Below are 22,809 nucleotides of genomic sequence, written 5' to 3' on the forward strand. Positions count from 1 at the left end.
GAATCTCAAGTTAACTTTTCTATTCCTAGCTAAAGTTATTAGATGAGGTTAAAGCCCCAAATCCTTGCTATTTAATCTTTTCCTAACCTTTAGCTTTCTTTTCCAAGGAAAGCAAAGGTGAAAAGGCACATTTAATGTTTGCAATCACTAAATGACATTAAAGCTTGAAGAGTAAATAGAGAAACATTAACTCACTTCATTAGAAATAAAAATCATTCAATACATAAGCATGAGAAGAGTCGCAATCCAAAACTTGAACAATGAATTTTTTTTCATAAACAAGTAATGGAATAGAGTAGTACACACTTAGATATTTAGTACATAACAAGGAATTGAAGAAATGAGTAACAGGGTAAGAAGATTCTCATTCAAATCTTCTAATCTTCAACACCATGTGTGGGTCTAAGAACCCTACCTCTCCAAGCTTGTAAGAATGGCCAAAGATGAGAATAATTTCTCCCAAGTCATGCTCTTATAGATCCTCAATTTTTCCACATCTATATGTGACCAAAACAGCCCCAAATTTTCATATTTGCAGATCTGGCAGTTTTTTTTTTTTTTGCATTTTTTTAATAACTTTTCTCATTTTCTTCAATTTGGCCTCTTTTTGACTTGTTTTCACTTGGTTTCTTTTCCGATCACTTCTAAATCACATAAACCTGTAAAATAGGAGTAAAACACAGTAAATGTACTAGCTTCTCACTTAAACATAGCAAGCAAAAATCTAAGATTAAGGAAGAGATAAGTGGGTTAAAATACCAACTTATAGATTCTCTGGACGTGCGTTGCATGTGTATGTCAAGTCATGTAATATATAATGTTGTATATCTAAATAATTTTAGTTTACTACAACTGTTAATTAGTCTTCCAATAAGTAATGCTTATCCCTTAAGTTTCTTTAACAAAAGTTTCTTTAACAATCTGGGAAAATGATAAGAGTAAATCAGTTTTATTGTAATTGTTTGCTCTAAGTTATAATATCGGCACGTGCGTTGCACACGCATGTCGAGTCATGTAGTAAAGAATTTTGTAAATTAATTTCAAGATCATTAAAACAAAAGATTGGGTAGATAATTGCACATGAAAGTGTAAAATACATGTTTTTGCAAATGATTGATGTTGAATCGCCGTATGGTTAGAACCCAAGGTTCTTTAGAAGAAAAGTGTCAAATATCTCAGGATAAAATAGAATTACACATGAAAGTATTCCATTACCCCTTAATGTAATTATTGAGTAAAGATATTGAGATTTCAAACATTCTTTGGCGGCTTCACCGCACTGTTACCACCTAATTCAACAAAACATGTTTATTAAGCTTCTTTTTTCACTTGCATTGTGTCAATCAAGATGTGTGTTAATAAAATCTTATGAATTCTTGATAAGGAAGTGATCGAATAAAAAATATTAGTAAGGATCCAACAAACTAAGCCCTACTTTATATGTTGGTAATGTTTTTATAACTTCTCAGATCAAGAGAAAAAGATTTTAAGTTGTTGGAGAGGGAGGGACATGCTGAAGAGCTTTGATGAAAAAATTGACGCAAGTAAAATAGTTATCGTAGAAGAGTAATAACTGATTTATAGTCCTAAATATTATAATATTACATCAAAGTAAAATTTTAGATTTTTAGTGGATATCGAAGTCCTAAATATGAGGAAATAATTTAATAAATAAATTGTCGATTTTAAAGTCCTATATATAGATATATTAGAAAAATGATCAAATGAAAATTTAGTCTAATGTGAAATCGATTCTCAGAACGTGTGTTGTACGTGTATGTCAAGTCATGTAGTGTACGATTTTGTATTCCTAAAGAATTTTAGTTTCCCGCAGCTGCGAATTGGTCTTCTAGCAAGTAATGTTTGTAAAAATTATTTTCTTCTATTATAATTCGATACGACGTTTCTATTATGGCTGTTTAGAGAAACCGCCACAAATATTCAACACAATTTGGTGATTTCTGAAGCGCCATATTAAGATTTTTAATAGTAGATATTTCTATTGATACGACGGTCACGGCGGTTTGAAACCGCCGTATGGTATTTTATATTTTTTTAAAAAGTTTTCCCCTCAGCAAAATTAGAGCTCCCTCGCTATTTTCTAGAGAGTTCCATCCATATTCCCATATGTCCCTCAGCCCAGTTGTTTTTTCGCCTCTCTCTTTCTGCCTTTCTATTGACCAAAATTTTGCGCACACAGAGTGTATCATGCAAGTAAGTTTGTTTCTCTTTTTCTACATATATGAGATTTTCAAAACCCTAACTTTTGAAGAATTCCATATTTTTCCGAAATGTCTGTGAAAATGTGCTTTTTTTTTCTTTCTGTTTTTGTGTTGCGGAAAAGCGGATGATTATATGAATGTGTGTGAATCGTATCACCGGATTTATGAATTGAATGCATTGAATCTCTGTCTTTATTTCTCGAATAAGCTATGTGTTGATTGTTTTTGCATCTATTGTTCTTCTTCTAAGATTTTGAGTTTCACCCATTTTATTGTTCATGCATGAAGTGAGTCTGTTGATTTTTACAGTTATTGTTCTTCTCATTTAATATTCTATGTACTAATAGCCATTTTTTGAAAAATATATCTGTGTTTCATCCAAACAGTCTTATTTTTTGTATTTTCTCTGATCAACAACTGATGTCTAAGATCTACACTTATTCTTTGCGGGTTTACTATCACCCTACTAAACAATTTTGGAGCGGAATAGTTAATTCTAGCCTAGCACGCCTATCCTAATTTGACACGTATATTTTCCACGCAAAATATTATATAGATATGAAATAAGTGTTAAATACGCACGCCTATCCTAATTTGACGCGTGTATTTTCTACGCAAAATATTATATAGATATGAAATAAGTGTTAAATACGCACGCCTATCCTAATTTGACGCGTGTATTTTCCACGTAACATTTCTTAGTCTTCTTCTTTAATTACTTTGTTCCATCCTTATTTTGTTCACCATGTTGAACCATTTTTCCACCCTTACAACACTTTCAAAGTTTCTTCTGAAGTAGAGTGCTCAAAGAAGTATTGTCTACACTAATGTATGTATCTGCTCCTCCTAATTAAGTTTTGTATTTCCATATATGTTTTTTTCTTTTCATTTTCAATTCACTCTTTCTACATCAAATAAGATCTTGATTTGCACGATCGGGAGTTTTAATTATTTTTTTTTCTTTCAAATTTTGGTTTGGAATGATGGTGTAGGAAATAAACAAAAAAAAGGGGGGGGGGGGGGGTGAAAGTGGAGGTGTTGAGATGGTTGTGTGCGCGCGCGTTCAAGAGAGAGAGAGAGAGAGAGGGGAGAAATGGAAGAAAAAAAATAGTTCGTCGGAAAAAACTCCGTAGTGTTCATGTTCTTTGCTAGAGATTTTGTCGGGATTCATGTTCTTCACTAAGCTTGTCAATTGGGCCGGGTTGGGTCGGGCCGGCCCAACTAAGCCGACCCATAACCGGCCCGGCCCCGAACCCAGTAAGAAGGTGATGGGCTGGGTAGTGGAAAAAATTAGGGGGCTGGACCGGACATGCCATGTAGCCCGGCCCACCAACAGGCCCGGGTTCTGGCCCATCAGGGCACCGGACCAGCCCGAACCACTTCGAATTACTTTTTTTTTAAAAAAAAAAACATAAATAAGCAGTTTTTGAAAAATGATTACATATATATGATAGCGTTAATTAATGCATATCAAATATTTACTTCCATAACAGATTCTACTATACGAGAATCAATCCTATATTAGATCCATGCTTTCCATTTTCTTGCTTATTTTTAGGGATAATTCTAAAATTTTGGAAGTTAATTAAATAAGTCACTCAAATTAGCTATTTTATAGGGAGATGATTCCAACTTTAACTATTAAACTCCCTTTATTCTCTTAATTACTATGCAACTAAAACTTAATAGTATTCAATTAATCATTATATATACCTGACAATTTTTTAGAGGTACTAATGTATTACAATATACATGGTATAATTTAATTATATTATATTATATGGAGGTATAATATTATATATACATAGTATAATTCATTTTTAGAAGCACACTAATGTACTTTATACATAGTATAATTTAACATAGATTATAATTGTATAATGTTATATATACCTGGTATAATATTATTTTTTAGAAATACTATGTATATTGATTCTTTTGTGACCTTTTGATTGGAAAATATTTTTCTGTTAAAAAAATACCATGTATATTTGTGATTAAGATATTATCAAAAACTCCAAAAATGACTTGTATATCTTGTTTGGATATTTATGACTTTGTGTATGTTTTGTATATGTTGTTTGTATATTTGTGTATATCTTGTATATGTTGATTGTATATTCGTGTATATCTTGTATATGTTGTTGGAATGAAGATTCCCAACGGCTATTTAAGCAAGAATAGTCGTTGGGCAAATGGCCAAACCCCAAAAATGACTTCTTTAAAAAAAATAAAAAATAATTCATTTAAATATAAGTGTCAAATATTATAAAAAGTCGAGAGTGCGAAGCAAGACTACACCGATAATTTAAAATAAATTTCAAACTTAAATTGATAACATTGCAAATTCCAAACATACAAACTTGAACGACTTGCATTGCAAAATCAAATCGAAACAAACAAACTAACATTGCAAAATGAAAACATACAAACTTGAAATTTGAAACTTGAAACTTGAAAGTTGAGTCTTGAAACTTGAAACTTGAAAGCTCAAAATTCAAATTCTAACGAAGAGTTGCATATGCATTTGGGTGTTTCTGACCCAAGTGACGGACCAAAGTATCGACTGGTCCATATCCCGGTCCGGACCTATGGTTCATAGTTGGTAGACGAATTCTACATCGAATCGTATCTTCTTCTAATTTATCATAATACCTCCACACTAATGCACTCCTTGAGCTAGAGGAGGAGGATTGTCATTATCCATTAAATTTAAATTTTGAAATTTGAACTTGGAAGTTGGAAGAGAGAGAGAGAGAGAGATATTTAGATGAGTAGGAAATTTAGGGATAGAGGAGAGTAGGAAATTGTGAGATAATATGGAGAAGAATGAATGATATTTATAGATTGAAAATGGGGCCAAAGAATAATTTAAGGAACTTGATGGTTAAAATAAAGTTGACAACAACTAGATTTTAAAGTATCAATTTTTTTAAAAATAATTAAAATCCGGCCCGACCCCTTAACTGAACCCGACCCAGCCCATTAACTAAAATCCAAACCAGCCCACTTAGCCCACTATGTACCCCTACCCGGGTAGAGGGCTGGGCCGGACACCCTTTTTCCTCCTCAAACCCGACCCCAACCCGGCCCATTAACCTATGGCCCGACCCGGCCCGAAAATGGCCCCATGTGACCCTGATTTACATGGCCCGACCCAGCCCAGCCCGGCCCAATTGACAGGTCTGACTGCAAAAGGGAAGTTAAAAGAAGAAGTAAACAAAAAACAAACCTAAAACAAAAAGATATATATTTAATAACTAAAACATCATAAAAATAATTTTTGCATTGTTTGTGCCCTTCATTGCTATGCCACCTCAATACTTAAGGGGTTAACAATTCTACTTTTAAATAGGCCGATGAGGTAATAAGACTCTCTCAAGCTGGGAGTATGTAGTTGAAAATCAGACTATAATATGAGGTATTTATGCATTTTCCTATTTCTAATAACGAAAGATTTAATAGCCAAACTTTAATTAATTTTTATGTCCTAACTATTCATAAAATACTACTCCCTCCGTCCCAATTTTTATAATATATTTTGACTAGGCACGAAATTTAAGAAAGAAAGACTTTTAAAACTTGTGATCTAAAACGATCCATAGATATTTGTTTAGCAGTAAATCATTTCATTAAGCGTAAAAGGAGAAGTTTAGGTTAAATTAGTATAATTATTTTTGAGACAGATTAAAAAAAAAAGTGCATCACATAAATTGAGACAGAGAGATAATTAGATAACAATTATGATTAATATGTCTACTTTTAAGGATAAAAACGCCAATCAACATTCCATGTTGGATATTCGCACTTACAAATATAAAAATAGAAAGAAAAGTAATTTGTATTTGAACGATCATTGCAAACCCTGATTTTAATCATCAAATTACGAAAAAAGATATGTGCAATTTACTTTACAATTAATATTATTCAAAAAGAAACAATAGTTTTAATTTTTTTTTTTTTTTTTAACTATGACAAACGATAGTTAAGTTTTTCAACTTTATTTTATTAAAATTAAAATGTCCTTCATGGGCCGGGAATCCCATGTTGGCGCCAACTTGTTTGTAACTCCAAACCACGTAGGAGACGGTTTTAGTTTTTGACATACGTAAGGAAAAAGATGTCGCACAAACCTCGCACTTTCAGAATTTGTTCCGAACACAACAACTTCTCAATTTTATTTTTCTCAATCATCAATATCCAAAAAATAACAAAACCCTAGTTCTTTATTCTTGATTTTTTTTTTCACAGCATGAGTACTCTCCCTATCAAGGATGAAATTGTGGACGTCGAGGACTTAGATCATCATAATACAGCTATGATTCCCGTAAGCAGTGGAGGAAGCAATGGCGTTTCTGGTTCACGTTTTTTTGATTATAGTGATGATGATGATGACGACGACGTGGAAGGAAGTCCTTTGAAGAAGATGAAAGTTCAAGCAGCTTTGCCGGTAGGGTTTCTTGATCCACTTTCCCCCGAAGAGCGGGCAGCGTTGAACCGTGCTCGTAATATTGTAGGCAATAATGAATTGGTAGTGGCTGCAGAAAAGGTTGTCGCTTCTTCTACTGGTGCTGTTTCGAGTTGTAAGCAGTTTTGGAAAGCTGGAGATTATGAAGGCATTGATGGTGGTTTTGCTGCTGGTCATGCAGGTAATGTTTGACTATTCTTTGCTAGTAATTCATTACTTGGTCCAATGGTTTAGCTAGAGTTTTCACTAAAAGGAGTAACGAAATTCAACATATTGTATATATGCAAAATTTCTTTTGAACTATCTTTGAGGACTTTTGTCAAGGAGATTCAAAAAGATAAACAAAATCTCTCTAGAGAGACTCAAAATCCACAACAATGGGGTAAACATTAAGCCCTTCGTCACTTAGCTGAAGTTCATATTGTGTTAAAGGGGATTCAAAACTTAATATTTATACATAAATAATCAAATTGACCTTATTTATACCGTGTAATTTTCTAACTAGTTGTGCTCCTGACTATTTACACAAGAGTAATCTTTCAACGAAACCTTGAATAAACGTGGCTCCGCCACTCATGTTGTCCTTGCCTGTTTTTTCAGATAATTGTTTGTTTTACAATCTCATCCATTATTTCAACTTCAAACTTGAAGTCTGAAAAATACGTTTGACTAGTTTTTCAAGTGAAATAATAGTTTCCGCTCACAAAAGTTCAACTTCAAAGTGTTTGTTTTAACTCCGGGATTCTATTTGGAAAAGAATGGTGGGGTTGGAGGATGACTGCATCAAGAAAATTTCTTGTGAATTGTGAAATTAGTTTTTGTAATTAGTACATAACTATAAATCACAATTTTTTATATTACACATCATAAAAGTATTATAAATCACCATCTAGTTTTTCAAATTGTCTAAATAATTCTTTTTCCAAGTGAAATCCATATTAATTTTCAAATACCTTTTCAACTTTAACTTCAAATACTCTGTTTTCAAACTTCAATTAAATCACGTCCAAAGGCCTATAAGTACTCCTCTTTGTTTTCAAAACTTCAATCAGATCAAAAAGAATGGTGGAAAAAGAATGGTGGGGTTGGAGGAAGAATGCATCAGAGTTTTTCTTATAAAGATTAATGCTATATATCACAACTTTCTTATAAAGATTATTGCTATAAATCACAAATTTTTAAAATGGGAAATTTATGATCACATGATTTTCCCATCTTATTCCCACCAAACCAGCTCACTGGAAAAACACATGGTGGAAACAAGTTCTCGTTGAGACGCTGAGAAACGTCCCAATTTTCGGTGTTAAAACACTAATATTTAGGTTTCCCCTCCGACATTCCGTGAGAATAGTCGTTGAACATTTTTCAGTGGAAAAATTGTGATTTTTTAGTAGTGTTAAGTATAGAAGTAGCGTAAAACAAAATCTAGTTTTATACATAAAAATATTTCAAGATGCTGACGGAAAATAAACATTAAGGAATTAATTTTAATTCAAAACTAGCTTCCAAAAACATTAAGGAATTAATTTTAATTCAAAACTAGCTTCCAAAACTCTTACTCCTGATCAGTGGCGGAGCCAGGATTTTCACTGGGGTACATTGTCATCTAATTGAAAATGGTGGATGTTAAAGACATTATATTTGTAAATTTTGGATCTTTGCATTGATAAGAAACTCTTGCACGAAGTACAGGATATTGTAAGCCTTTCCTTTTTCCTTCTTCGTTTGTTGTTCTTTACTATTAGGTTTGGATTTTGCATTAAAGCATAATTGAATCTAATTGATGTCCTGCTTGATAAGTATTTGAAGATTGCCCAATGTAGTGACATGAATGAATTTAATTTGGGATGGAATATAGTGTAGTGGACGAGCTCTACAAGATTATTAGTAACACATTCCCCCCCCCCCCCCCCCCCCCCCCCCCCCCCCCCTCTCCCGGTGCTATTTATTGTATTAAACATTGGAGATATTTAATCACATGAAAAGACGTTGTCTCAAAAGACCTACAATAATCTCTTAGAATCCATGCAGACTTAGCTAGAAATAGGGCACACGGAAAGAAAAAGATATGTAGAGGTGGCACTAATTAGATGGGATTAAGTTTTTGTCATGTTGGAAGTGTTTTAATCCTGTTAGAGAATTTATATGGCAGTAGAAAAAATCGATAATGTCTAGTACTTTTATCTTTATATTTTGCATAATATTGGATTGAGATATAGTTATTGTTAAATAGACCAAATGATTGGATAGATTTATATTCTTTTATACCACATATATGTAATCTTGTTGATCGGTTGTTAAGGTTTATTGTTGAAATTTCTTATACTATGAATGTTGGATAAATATTTTTTTTGATACCACTCATATATGTAATCTTGTTGATCTGTTGCTAAGGTTAGATGTCAACTTGAAGTTCTTTTCTTAAAAGCAAAAACAAGTTCAATTGTAAAGAGAGAGAGAAGCCTTGAATTGCTAATGGTGAAAAATACAAATATATAGATGTTTAGTCAAGAGCATAAAATATGCTCCATATATATGGAGGAATAGCCCTAAAGTATATATCTAGATAAGCTTAATAGGCTAAGAAATGTGTCTGATACGCACAAGTTGAGGGCTCGATGGGCTAAATTGAGAGGAAGAAGATAGAGTGCCTTTGACAACATTGGATGGGATATGGGCAGAGTTGAGTGAGAGAAGAAACTCGGGTTTAATACTGAACTATCTTCAAATATAAGTGAAAGAATTTTAGCATTCAACTCAATACAATAAGATAATAGGTTAAGTAACACGGGACTTGTATAGAATCCTTAATATGTCCATTTTTGGGAAAAATAACTCCTCATTCTCTTAAATCGAATTTAGCGTTCACACATTGTCCAGCACTTGCTTATGAGAGTGAGAATGGTATTGTCAAAGGCTAGCTCAGATATCTTGTGAAAGAATATGAACATTGGAACTAAAACCTTAACGTGTGAATAGAGTAACTCAAGACAACTATAAAGCCTTTGAAAACTTTTACACAACCAAAGTGAGAGACATATACTGTCTAACAATTGATATGGTTGAATGCTTGGTTAATGTAATTAATTACCTTTTTCTCATCATGAAAAAAAAGAGCATCCTTCATTTACTTTGATTTCATTCATATGTGCAGATGGCATGGATCATGTGAGAGTTCACCCAAAATTCTTGCATTCAAATGCCACCAGTCATAAATGGGCTTTGGGAGGTAAAGTTTGTTGCAAAGCTTAATCTTTTATTTACTTTCGTGTTCCTTCAAGCTCATTTCTCCCATATATATTAGTGGAAGATTTCTCTTTGTTGAGGTTTTTATAATCTTGTTCTCTGCACCAGCTTTTGCTGAGCTTCTTGACAATGCTATGGATGAGGTACACGTGCTGTGGTTTCCTGTTCCGTTATTTCCTTTTCTCTTCTCCCTTCTTCCATCACCTTAATCACTCCTTTTCTTTGGAAATATTTTTCCTTCAGGTTTGCAATGGAGCCACCTATGTCAGTGTAGATGTGTTGGACAACAAGAAAGATAAGGGTAAAATGATATTAGTTGAAGGTATATATATTCATCCACTCTCCTTGTAGATTCTTTTGTTCAATTTTATGTTGTTGGTTCTCTGGAGTCTGGGAGTTTTTGGAGAGATTCTCCTTTATTGTTCTACAGACCATACTTGTGGATCGGATACTTGATCTGTTGTTGGTAGGCGAAAAAACATTATTATATGCCTCACAAAATTGACATTAGTTATGTGATGCTTCTTTTTGTCTCACACTTTAGTGGACCCGATTCTTACACTTTTTTGTCCACAAATTTTGGGTCCACTAAGTTGTGAGACAAATAGAACCCTCGCACAACTAATGTAGTTGTTGTGTGAGACAAATAATAAATGTTTTCGTTGGTAGGCAGCTCTTTTCTTGTTCGGATCTTGAGTTAATTCTTTCACAATTGGACTACAGATAATGGTGGTGGAATGACTCCAGATAAAATGCGCTCGTGCATGTCTCTTGGATATTCAGCGAAAAGCAAATTAGCAAATACTATTGGCCAATGTGAGTTTACATATCTGTTGCAACAGCCAAACCATCTCTGTTCTGTTATTCGGGCGTGCTAAACAGTTTTATTGGATCAAGCCGTTTTCCATTATGCAACAATTGCCTTATTATTTTGTAATGTTGTGCAAGATGGAAATGGTTTCAAAACAAGTAGTATGAGACTCGGGGCAGATGTGATTGTATTCTCACGTTGTCAGGGAAGGGACGGGATAAGGTACTTCTATGGGCTAGTAACTATTACTTGCTAATTTCTTAAATAATTCTCCTCCTAGCAATCGATTAGCATTTGCAGTTATAAAAGTAATGTATTGTTTTTTTTTTATTTTTTAGCACAACACAAAGTGTTGGGATGTTGTCATATACATTTTTAAGGAGCACAGGGAAAGAAGATATTGTTGTTCCTATGGTATGACTTCCTAACTACTGCAAAGAACATATATGTTCTTCTTGTTCGAAAAGTTTCGGTGAAGACAGTTACAATATGAAAGCCACATAAAGTATTAAATACAGTTTTTTGTATTTGGTAATGTGAAGATTGATTTTGTCAAGAGAGAAGGAACTTGGGAGATGTTGCTTCGATCTTCAGCTGATGATTGGAAAAGAAATTCAGACACGATAGCACAATGGTCTCCATGTGAAAGTGAAGAGGATCTCTTCCAGCAGGTGTTTCCTATTTTCTCTTTATGTAGTCATAAAAGATGATAATAGTTCACAGTAACTGAGAACTATATTCTTTTTTTCTTTTCTGGTGTGTGTTTATGCTTTTTCCCGTGCTCCTATTTTTCTTTTCCTCTTCATCTTGTTTAAGAACTGTTTCTCTTCTCAGAACAAATGAACAAATTGATTTTCGAATAGTAGTCTTTATATGGATTGTAATTACAAGATACTTAAGCACCTTTTTTCCCTTTGTTAGTGATTAATAGACATTCTGAATCTAATTCGTGGAGAACATTGTAGTTCAAGTTTGACTAGTAATATCTCTCGATTTTGCAAGGATGCGTATTATTTGCAGTGGAACAGCTTTTACAATTGAAGTTGAATTATTGTTCTTTAAAGTTAGTATTGCTTGAAACGAATGGAAGACTAGAATTTTTTTACAATGACATTTAGTTCATATAGGTGGTTAAGTTACCGAAATTTTAGATCAAAGATTATGGTTTCACGTAAATTAAAGAGTATTCTGTTTTGATATTCAGTTCACTGGCTCCAATGTGTAAATTCTACATTGTCATAAAATTTGTTTCCATTCATTAGTTATGCTCCTAATGTTATTGCTCTTCTTCGTTGTAGTTTGAATTATTGAATGATCAAGGAACGCGAATTATCATATACAATCTCTGGGAGGACGAAGAAGGAGCCACGGAACTTGATTTTGACACTGATCCACAAGTATTCTTCTCCTCTTGAATTACATATTACCAAATCCTATCATTGGTTTCGTAGCTAAATGATGCTTTTATCTTCTTCAGGACATTCAAATCAGGAGTGTTAGTCGAGACGAAAAGAAGATTGAGATGGCAAAAGAATATCCTAACTCCAGGCATTTTTTAACTTATCAACATTCTTTAAGGGTAAATATTCTTAATTGTTGTGTAAATTTCAGTCTATTAAAGTTCTTATTCGCCAAACCACTGATAGCCAGTGGCGGAGCAAGAATTTTCACCAAAGGGATTCAAAAATTAGGAAGTAAACATATGAAGGAGCCAAAGGGATTCAACATCTATTATATATACGTAAATAATAATTTCTACCCTGCTGATTGCTGCTTCAAATTTTGCTTCAACATTCTTTTTTTTTTTTTTTTCAACATTCTTTTTATTACTTCGGAAACAGCCTCCCTATCTTCCGAGATAGGGGTAAGGTTTGCGTATACTTTACCCTCCCCAGACCCCAGATTGTGGGATTGCAATGGGTATGTTGTTGTTGTTGTATTCTTTTTATTTCTAGACAAGTTATCTGGAAAAGTATAAGAAGATTTCTTAAAACTAAAATGTTTTTGACATCTGAATTCTCGTTTGTTCATATTGGTTCGCGTATTATTCTCTTGGAGTTGACTTGTGTCTTGATCATTGTTCTCAGAGTTATGCTTCAATTTTGTACCTGAGGCTTTCTCCTGGATTTCGAATCATTTTGCGCGGCAAAGATGTTGAGCATCATAATTTGATCAACGACATGATGCTATCCGAGGAGATCACTTACAGACCTCAACCAATTGGTGATCAAACAACCCAGGATCCAAATGTAACATTCTTTTCCCCTAAAGATTCAAGCATGATTTTAGGTATTTTAGAAGCATTTTAACACTTTTGGCTTTTCTCTAAAAACTGGTTTTCTCACAATAGGCGGTCGCTCTGGTAACTATTGGTTTTGTGAAGGATGCAAAACATCACATTGACATTCAAGGTTTCAACGTTTATCACAAGAACCGGCTAATTAAGGTTAGCTTTTTTCTTACTCAACGCATCATGATTGGATTTATTGCTGGTGTAGGTAAAATTTCAATATCGTAGGTTGAAATATAGTCCTAGGTAAATCCACTATTTATACATATAAGGAGTGTGGGGTTGTGGGACTACTTATATATGGGGTTCATTTGCATCGATGGTCAGAATTCAATAATTTTTATGTTTCAGCGAGTGAAATTGTGAATCATTTACTATCTGTTGAATGCAATCGGGAATTTTACTAAGCAGTTCTTTTCTCTAAAAGCTGGATAGTTGCATCTAACTTAAAATAAGAGATTCTGCAACAACATGGAAGCTTGTGTAATCTAAGTGACACGTTTTATCGGTTTTGACAGTTACGTCTATGAATTGTTCAGCCTATCATAGTCTTTGTCATCAAGCTTTCATGAGATAGGAAATCGATCCAGTTGGAAGTAGTTGAACTGATACATTTTAAGTTTAACTAATGATCTTTGTCATCAAGCTGATGCATTCCTTTTTCTCGTCAGCCTTTTTGGAGGGTGTGGAATGCTGCTGGAAGTGATGGTCGTGGTGTGATTGGTACTATTTCATGTCTTATCTGGGCTTTTGGTTGATATTGTTTTCCTCATAGCGTTAAACTTCAATAAATCAGTTTGCTGTTTTCCTTTTGTGTAACAGGTGTCTTGGAAACTAATTTTGTTAAACCAGCTCATGATAAACAGGGTTTTGAGCGCACAATCGTCCTTGCTAGACTTGAGGCGCGTTTACAAGTTATGCAGAAGAAGTATTGGTATGTTCAACTGGTTCGTTCTTCAACATTATAAGATTTTTCATTTATGATGTTTCATTGATCATTTTTCTTTTATAGGTCCACAAACTGCCATTTAATTGGTTATGCAAAGCGTCGCAATATAAAGAGCGGTGTCTCTCCCGAGAAAGAATCAAGTGCTTCCACTAAAAGCAAGTCCTGTTCCCGGGTTTCCTCTAGTGGCCACACAACCTGTCATGATAAATCTAAATCGAAATCCATTGGAGGAGAACACGAGAAGGGACCAGTTCATTCTTCGGTACAGGCAACAAATCAGGCTATGTGGAGAGAAACTCAGCAAGCGTGTTTATCAAATAGGCAAACTGGTCAAATTCCAGCAAATTTAGTTGTCAAGGTAATGTAAATAGACAAGTATTGACATTCTTTTCTTGTTTACAAGCTTCTCTATCAAGAAAATTGTCTTTGTTTACAACTATTCCCTCCATTTCAATTTGTTTATCTTAGTTTGACTAAGCACGAAATTTAAGAAAATAAAGAGAACTTTTGAATCTTATGGTCTTAAACTAAATATGTGTATAATGCACCAAATGTCCTTTAATTTTGTGGTCTTAAACATGTCATATGGGATGTTGAGATCAAAGAGTTGCCAAATTAGGAAAGAGACATTCTTTTTTAAACAGACTGAAAAGAAAAGTAAGACAAACAAATTGAAAAGAGGTGAGTTGTTCATCATCTAACATTTCTTTTTCCATATTGAACTCCCAACTCTCATTCTCTTATTCATTATCGACTACTCCAAGATCATGTTTTTTTTTTTTTTTTTTTAATTCATTGGATTAATTACTTCGTGGATGATCAATTGACCAGCACTATTGGTCGACAGTCATTAGAGTTTAGAATCACTAAATTTCTCTCGTTTCTTATTTCCAGCGAGAACAGATGGAAGATACTGTGTCCAACTTGAGAGAAGAGAATCACAGTACTAAGAATAGGTCAGTAAATACTCATTGTCACAATTGATGCTCTTTGCTTACAAATTTTATGGAGAGGTACTCATTCATGTGGATCTTCTGTTTTCTTCCTGCAGTTTACAACAGGCTTATCAGTATGAAAAAGACAAGGTTAAGAATCTAGAAGGTCAAGTAAGTGATGATTGATATTACATGTCTTTGTCCCTCATATCACACTAAGTCTTTAATTGTCTAATCGCGGATACAATCAGCTTCAGGCAGCACACAAGATGATATCAGACCTGAATAACAACCACAAAAATTTAGCTAGTATGCTTATTGAAGAGCGAAAATGTAGGGATAAGGAAGAAGAAAGTTTAAGGAGCAAATTAAAGGTAAAATATTACTCGTATTTTATTTGCTATTACTAATTCCCCTCCCCCTTTTGCTTTTCCTCTCAGCTTTATGCATACTAAGTGAATACTACGTGACTTCAATTTTTTTTCACCTTTTTCTGGTTAGGATGCTTCTGATACCATGGAAAAGCTAATCTACAAAAATAGGCAGCTAGAAAGTAGGATAGCCTTTATAAGTATCAAGCGCGAACGTTGAGGTACAAACAACGATGAGAAGTAACACAAAATATGCAGCTCAAGAACAACTGATGCAGACTTCAATGTCTTGACTAATAGCAAGTCCATTCAATACTAACATGTATATTGGCTTTTACTAATGGCTTGTGTTGAGAACCAGTTGGCTGCTTTGCACAGGATGTGCAAGCTTTCTCATATGCCAAGAGTGGGAAAAAAGTGATTTGTAAATTAGCAAGATCTTTAACCGCGAGTTTACTCTGTATTGTAATCCGTCATGTTACCTTTGCTCGAGTACTTTAACATTTATTACTGCCTCCAGCACATTTTAGTTGTACATCATGCTTAACCAAAAATAACTGGCCCAGAGTAGTTGTCCTTTTAGAAAATTAAGATATAATTAATTATTAGTTTCCACCTATGCCCCTACAATAAAGTATTAAATCGATTTTCTTAAGGGGCATGTAAAAGGAAAATATGACAAGTAAAATGGACTCAGGGGAATAGTTTCTTATGTGATTCGACTCTAAAACAACTGCTGCAGACTTCAATGTCCGACAAATAGAAGTCCATTCAATACAAACATGTAGTATATTAGTAACTTTTGCTAATGGCTTGTGTTGAGAACCAGTTGTCTCCTTAGGGCTGGATGGCAGAGGTGATTTACAAGAACGGCAAGAGTGAAAAAAAGTGATTTATAAGTTAGCAAGATCTTTAATTGTGAGACATATTACCTTTGCTCAAGTAATCTTTTAGAGTAATATTCATTAGTGTTTTTTTTACTATGTGATTTGTCTTCAGATTAGGACAATGTCCTTGCTCTGTAGACACTATTAGATGCAAAAACAGATTCCTAAGCATCATGTAGAAAATCCATTTGTTAAAATAACACCCTTTTGTGCTCTAGGGGAAAAAAGGACTGAAATTGATGGTCTCATGATTAGTACACTCATAAGTCTGGAGTGAAGAGAATTTTCTACTACTTATAAATGGGAATAAGCTGCCAGGACGTCAATATGCCTGTCTGGCATTGTGAGGGCATTCTGGTCATTTTGTCTTAGTTTTGTGTATAGGTGGACTGTTTTGTTGGCTTGAGAGATTTGTGTGGGTCACTTTGGACGAAAAGATCAGGCTACTTTTGGTTAACTGTGGTCCCCAATAGCCACATGGTTGTTTTCCTGATAGACCATCTTTTACAGCGACAAAATAATAACTTTTGAGTGTTTCCAAGCAGTGGTGTGAATGCCGAACACGAATAATCAAGCTTTTTTTAAGGGCTAATAGGTGATATTTAGCTATAAAAAATAAAAAAATAAAAAAAATAAAAAAAAAGGTGACATTTTGCATTATCGATTTAGCAAAAAAAATGATCCACATCAAATTGAATTGTATAATTAATAAATTAGTACAGTTAAATAGTAGTTATACGTTCTTTTTAGCTTCATTTTAGTAATGTTCTAGGTAATATTAATTATAGCATTAGTTGTGTTTATAATTCCTTTTTCCCTAAAGCAATGAGGGAATTATCAAGTTAAGATATAATTAAATAAATATTCAAAATCTACCATATTTGCAGGATAATATGATCAGAACCTGTAGCGAGAAATCAAATATAATAATAATAATAATAATAATAATAATAATAATTTATCAAACACCATTACAATAAATAAGTTTAACTAACTCCATAACATCCAAATTCTTAGGCTTTCAAATTCAGGCTTTTCCATGCAAATTCAAGGTGTACATTTTTTATTTAAATTAGTTTGATGAATAACGTATATTATGAATTTAGAAAAGATTTATAAATAAAAACATCACCTAAAACTTACACTACCATATGTATCAATTTGAAAATCAGTTACTTCAAGTATTTAATTATTTCCAAGTTTTGTTTCAAAGTTTTAAAATAAATTTGCTCCTCCATTTTGTAAAAAATATTTTAGTAAACATGTATATTCATTTATCATGCAAATTCGTCCATCTAATACAGTACAAGCACGTCGCCACAGTGGAGGAAATTTCATAAGCTTATCCAATTAATGATACATATCATTAAGAGTTGTAGAGGAATTTTTCATAGAGATTGGGTGCACGGGCTCTTCTTTACTAGTATTAAGTATACAAGTCTGCCATGTAAATTCATTAGTAAAATGGTGAAGGCCACTTTGCATTACTATCCATTTTTAGAAAAAATCAGTCTCAGGGTATATGCTTTACGCGTGACAGTGCACTATTTGACGACAAATAACCTAAGGAGTGATATATAAAGAAATATTGAAAGTTGTCATTTATTGAATTGAATGCACCATCAAAGGATGCGCTACAGTGAGATGAAGCTTGCTCATTCCTTAACCGTGCCCCGCTTCAAGTTATTTGCAGTAGAAAAGTCTTTTGGTAGACCGCTTTCCGAACCGAACCCGCCCTTAGCTACGCGATCCGATAATCGGCTCCAATCGATACCGTGTACCGTATGGGACAAAAAAATGAAAATGAATGCAACAATATATAATAACAGTTCATTTAAAATACATTTTATCTTCTTTATTTTTTTATTAATTGAAATTATTGATATTAGTTCATCCTATACTTTATATATTTAATTGGAATTCTAATTTTATTTCATAAGAATTCTATCCTCGCTTTCTTAATTTGGCTCTTTTTATTTTGTCCCTTTGCAAAGTCTTTTTTTTTTTTTCTTCTAATCTCAACATTTTGTGTTAGGGCTTTCGTGCTTCTAAATACTTTAATTTAATGTACTTTTCACTGGGTGAGAAATTGGCTCATGAATGGTGAGATGGGCAAGCTAATTACGATAAGATTAGAATTCAAAATCACAATATTTTCCTCTTTAATTTATGCATTCTCCAATCTATGTGGAAAGGTCGGACTAAAATCCGAGACAAGGTGGAAGCAACATTCTTTGGAACATTGATGTTGGTGATAGTAGCTTTTGGTGGGATGATTGACTGGTAAGGGTCCATTAACTAACTATGTGGACAACACCGACATAGAAGGTATCTGCTAAAATCAAGGTTTCAAAATTCTTCCGTAGATGGGATTTAAGGAAACTTAAGACCTAATCCTGTGGACATTGTTAACCACATAGAAGGTATTACTAGAGGAGACAATAGCAACAAGGATTATGCTCTATGAAAAATTTCTGAAAATGGTCAGTGTCCCAACAGTTAAAAGGCCAAAAGACCCTTATCTTAACAAGGTTTGGCACAACTCTATTCCTTTTAAAGTCTCATTTGTAGCATGGAGACTACTATTGAGGAAATTGCCTTGGAGCATGTTTTCTCTAATAGTGAAGTTGCCATTAGCATCTGGAATTTTTTTGATATACCCCTAGGTATACAAAATCTTTTTGGCTCTATTAGAAGTTGTATCCTGATAAAATGGTGGCAGAATGATTCTGCAAATCACTCCTATCAGGCAGATCTGGAAATGCTATGCAGCTTGTAAAATATGGAGATGGGAAAAAAGTATAACCAAATAACCAATACAGAATGAAAAGGGATATTCTATGGTACATTGGCGCTGCTTTGAGGAAGAAATATCTCAAGTTAAGCTTCCATCCTCTTTGGTCAGAGACTCGTGCTAAAATCACGAAGCTAAGGCCAATACCATTCTACAGAACTCTCACTTGTAATTTTCCTGATAATGGAAAATGAAATTGAACATTGATGCTAGATTGGTGATTTAATATTGGCATACTCAGTTCCTATCTATGCTTTTAACAGTAAGATTGCTGAACTTAGCTCCCTTAAATTTAGTGTTAAACTATGCTCTGATAGAGGAATCACCAATGTCACTATTGAGATGGACTCACAAATCATTTACAACATTATTGCTGCTAGAGATGTGAGGAATGTCATGATGAGAAGGGACATCACTAAGATTATCTATATGGTGGACAACAACAACATCAGGATAAGCCATTGCCTAAGAGATGCTAATCAAACTGCTGATTGCCTAGCTAATTAGGAGGCTACAAATGCTCAACATGGCTCTTTGTACATGAACTTTCATCATATTCCTAAGGTAAGGCATAATACATAAATAGACCCTCAGCTGACAAGTATGCCCTCCAAATTCGAGCCAAGATAAGAAGACCTCAACTTATATAAAGTTGAACACGTAAATACAAGTACTGATGTGGAACATAATTTTTCGAGGTGTACTTTATACAAGTTGAGGTGTCTAGATTATCGTTTTGTAGGTTAGAGTGTTCAACTGACAAAGTAGAGGCAAGTTGAGGTGCTTACTTGTGCACGCTCAAAGTTGGAGGGCATACTTGGCAGCTGATGCTAAGTTTGAGGGCCTGTTTATGTATTATGCCTATGCCTAAATCGGTTGATGGATAAATGGCAAGTCCCTTATCTTAGAATTAGATATGAGAATCTTAGAATTAGATATGAGAACAGTAACTTTTTGTTAGTTAAGCTTATGTAAAAGAAGAGGGATGAAGCTCTTAATTGTATTTTTGTACATTTTTCCTCCCTCTTCAGCTTCAGTTGCAATGGCTCATATACCATTTAATTTGCAACCTTTTTGTAGTTTGAGGTAAATTCTGCCCTCCTCCTTTGATTATAATAAACCCTAACCTAGAATCCCATCAAGCATTTTTTTCCCCTTCGGATCAAAAAGAGTCAGTCTACGTAACTTTTTTTTTGAAATAAAAAAAGAAATTGTCCACTTATCAAATCAAGAAAAGTTGTTATCAGCCTTTATTTTTTTTTCAGATTTGCCCCTATTAAGTGTTATGTGATCAAATCCAATACTAATTTAATTAGAGACAGTTTAGTCAAATTATCTCTTTTTATCTTGGAGTTAGTATTTTCATGCCGCAAATGCATAAGGAACACTTTTTTAATTCGTAGAGTATTATTTTTTTTTTAAAAAAAAAAAAATAACTTGTAATGTTGGGAATTCCGACAAGGCATTAATACTTCTGTTGTTATATACTCTGCAGAGTCTACACAATAATGTGTATAGGCTGGCTGCTGTCATTTGTGCTGCTACTCCTATTTAATGCATAGTGTTCTTTTTTAGAAAGATTTTTACCATGGTTAAAAGGTTTGGGTTAATTTAACAGATCTAGGTCATTTATTTGTTTAAGGGACACGTGTTAGAATTTTAATAGCCAACTGGAGGAAATGGAAGGATCGGGAGGTACTGGAGGGCAGCCTGATCCAACATAATTAGCTGAAAACATAAGTTAGTGTCTTCCCTTCCTGTGGTTTCAAATTTTTAAGCCCAAAAAATTACTCTTCCGCTCGTGCTAGCATTCTTCGTACATAAAATGTAATGTTACAGACGCCTAAATTTAACCATCCAAATGGGAAAATAATGTAAACGAAAGGGTCGATTCTTGAACTAAATGTATGATTAAGGGCATTAACCAGATTGTCACGATACTAGTAGGTAACTTAACAGATATTTCTAACTTCACCTAATTAACTAGTGCTAGCTACTGATATAAAGCTCATTAAACAAACAAAATACAGAAATTGGAGGAATTAATCCATCATCCACAAGCAGCTAGCCCGCTTAGAACAAATCCAAACATCCTTTGCTCTCTGTTTCGTCTTATACTCTGGTATTTTATTGAACACGAAATTTAAGAAAGAAAAACTTTTGGCATATATTAGAATGTCTTGACGTTCAGAATCTTAAACATGTCATGACACTTTTATTTCTGTAAAAGCTTGTTAATTATCTAAGAGCAAAATAAAAAGTTATTTAAGAATTAAACAGTTTCAAAAGACAGAAAAATATCATTCTTTTTTTAAACAAACTAACAAACAGAATAATTTCAATGTGATCCGGAACAATCACCATAGAAAAAGAAATAAAATTCGAATTAAAGCCAGAGAGCTCCAGCTTCCCTGAGAAGTGGGACAAGAGTGCCATTAATATGAGAAGCCATGACTCTATCTATCGATCCGATTAGTTCTCCACCTACGTACACTACCGGAACAACAGATGAATTTCCAAGAAGTTTAGAGAGTGCTCTCTCCATCCCTTGTCCATTAGGGTCTTGGTCTAGCTCATACACCGTTGGGCTGACTCCCAACTCACAAAATAACCTCTTCACTGCATGGCACATGCAACACGTGCTCAAGCTAAAAATCACCACTGCACTTGCTGATGCCAACCTAGCCACCCTCCCCAATGACTCCGATGATGATGATCTTCGGCTCGCCTTTGTGTTTTGGTATTGCATTTTAAATAAATAAATAAAAAAATCTGCGAGTGAATACCCAAATAATGCAAAGAAACCCTTGTGCGCTCAACTAGTTGGGCATGCACTAGTATTGGTAATAAAATGTTTAAAAAGGGAGAAAAATGAGAAAATTAGATGAAAAAGAAAAGTACACGAGGAATTTGAGTTTGTGGAATGATGAGGAAAAAGGAAGATAGTGTAGGTATATATATAGTGTGTGTGGAAGGGGGGCAATATCGTGAATAAGGATGATATTTTATTATTGTCATTTGTGCTTGGGAATTTATTGTAGAAGTAATTATTTTTGCTCTAAAGGGATTATAGGTGCACAATAATAACCGAAAGCTTCTTGTAAAGCCATGCAGAAGACGGCTTTATGTCTATTATATACTCAAGTGGGCCGGGCCAGCCCGAACTCGGCCCAATAAACCCGGCCCACCACCGGCTCGGCCCAGACAAAGAGGTGTAAGGGGCTGGGCTAGGGGCATTTATTAGGGGGCTGGGCCGTGACAGACACACCATGCCCCCCGCCCGGTGATGGCCCACCGTGCACCGCCCACCCGCCCCACTTCAAATAAAAAAAAAAAACAAGATAAAGACTACATTTATTACTAATAATAAGTATTTTAAAACATTGTATCCCAATAAATTAAAAGTCTCTTTTTACTTGAAAGCACTTTAGTTTTTTAAAATTGTATTTTAAAGCTAGACAATCTTGTTTTCTCAACAAATATACCTTTGATACATTTTCGCATATACAAGATATATTAGATCGTGATAGCACTTATCTCAACAAATATACCTTGATAAATCATTCGCCCAATTTCATGCCTTTTCACAAGTGTCTACGCAACACACCCAGACCCCCCTCCACCCCTCACCCCCCTAATACACACCGACGCTCCGGACTTGTGGAGATATATGTCATCACAATATTGACATTTAACATGTTCCTCATTTACTCGCTCAAAATGCATCCACACCTCACTTGAAGTTGATCTTCGAACTCGAGAAGAAGGTGGAGATGAACTAATGTACACTAGTTGAATAGCATATTTAGATAAAGAGAGAATTATGGAAGAATTGT

The 22,809-nt window shown here is 34.2% G+C and overlaps 2 protein-coding genes across 3 annotated transcripts; one reads left to right on the forward strand and one right to left on the reverse strand.

The window, feature by feature from the left end:
• The first annotated feature begins 2,053 nt into the window (after positions 1 to 2,053).
• On the forward strand, positions 2,054 to 15,784 carry LOC132037053 (protein MICRORCHIDIA 7-like). Of its 2 annotated transcripts, none has more exons than XM_059427486.1 (20): positions 2,054 to 2,214; positions 6,474 to 6,871; positions 9,845 to 9,919; positions 10,045 to 10,079; positions 10,180 to 10,258; positions 10,660 to 10,752; positions 10,885 to 10,969; positions 11,086 to 11,161; positions 11,290 to 11,418; positions 12,046 to 12,144; positions 12,225 to 12,326; positions 12,835 to 12,996; positions 13,098 to 13,193; positions 13,709 to 13,760; positions 13,860 to 13,971; positions 14,050 to 14,344; positions 14,881 to 14,942; positions 15,038 to 15,092; positions 15,173 to 15,295; positions 15,423 to 15,784. In XM_059427486.1, the coding sequence occupies exons 2-20, from the start codon at positions 6,475 to 6,477 to the stop codon at positions 15,510 to 15,512; spliced, it is 2,217 nt and encodes a 738-aa protein (XP_059283469.1). In that variant the 5' UTR covers positions 2,054 to 2,214; position 6,474; the 3' UTR covers positions 15,513 to 15,784. The 2 variants fall into 2 exon arrangements, with proteins under 2 accessions (XP_059283469.1, XP_059283470.1); XM_059427487.1 differs by lacking the exon at positions 2,054 to 2,214 and adding an exon at positions 2,939 to 3,051.
• A 5,483-nt stretch (positions 15,785 to 21,267) lies between these two features.
• Positions 21,268 to 21,883, reverse strand: LOC132037367 (glutaredoxin-C1-like). The gene has a single exon (XM_059427868.1). The coding sequence runs from the start codon at positions 21,720 to 21,722 to the stop codon at positions 21,360 to 21,362; it is 363 nt and encodes a 120-aa protein (XP_059283851.1). The 5' UTR covers positions 21,723 to 21,883; the 3' UTR covers positions 21,268 to 21,359.
• Positions 21,884 to 22,809: the final 926 nt, after the last annotated feature.

Source organism: Lycium ferocissimum, chromosome 11 (assembly GCF_029784015.1).
Source record: "Lycium ferocissimum isolate CSIRO_LF1 chromosome 11, AGI_CSIRO_Lferr_CH_V1, whole genome shotgun sequence".
NCBI lineage: Eukaryota > Viridiplantae > Streptophyta > Magnoliopsida > Solanales > Solanaceae > Lycium > Lycium ferocissimum.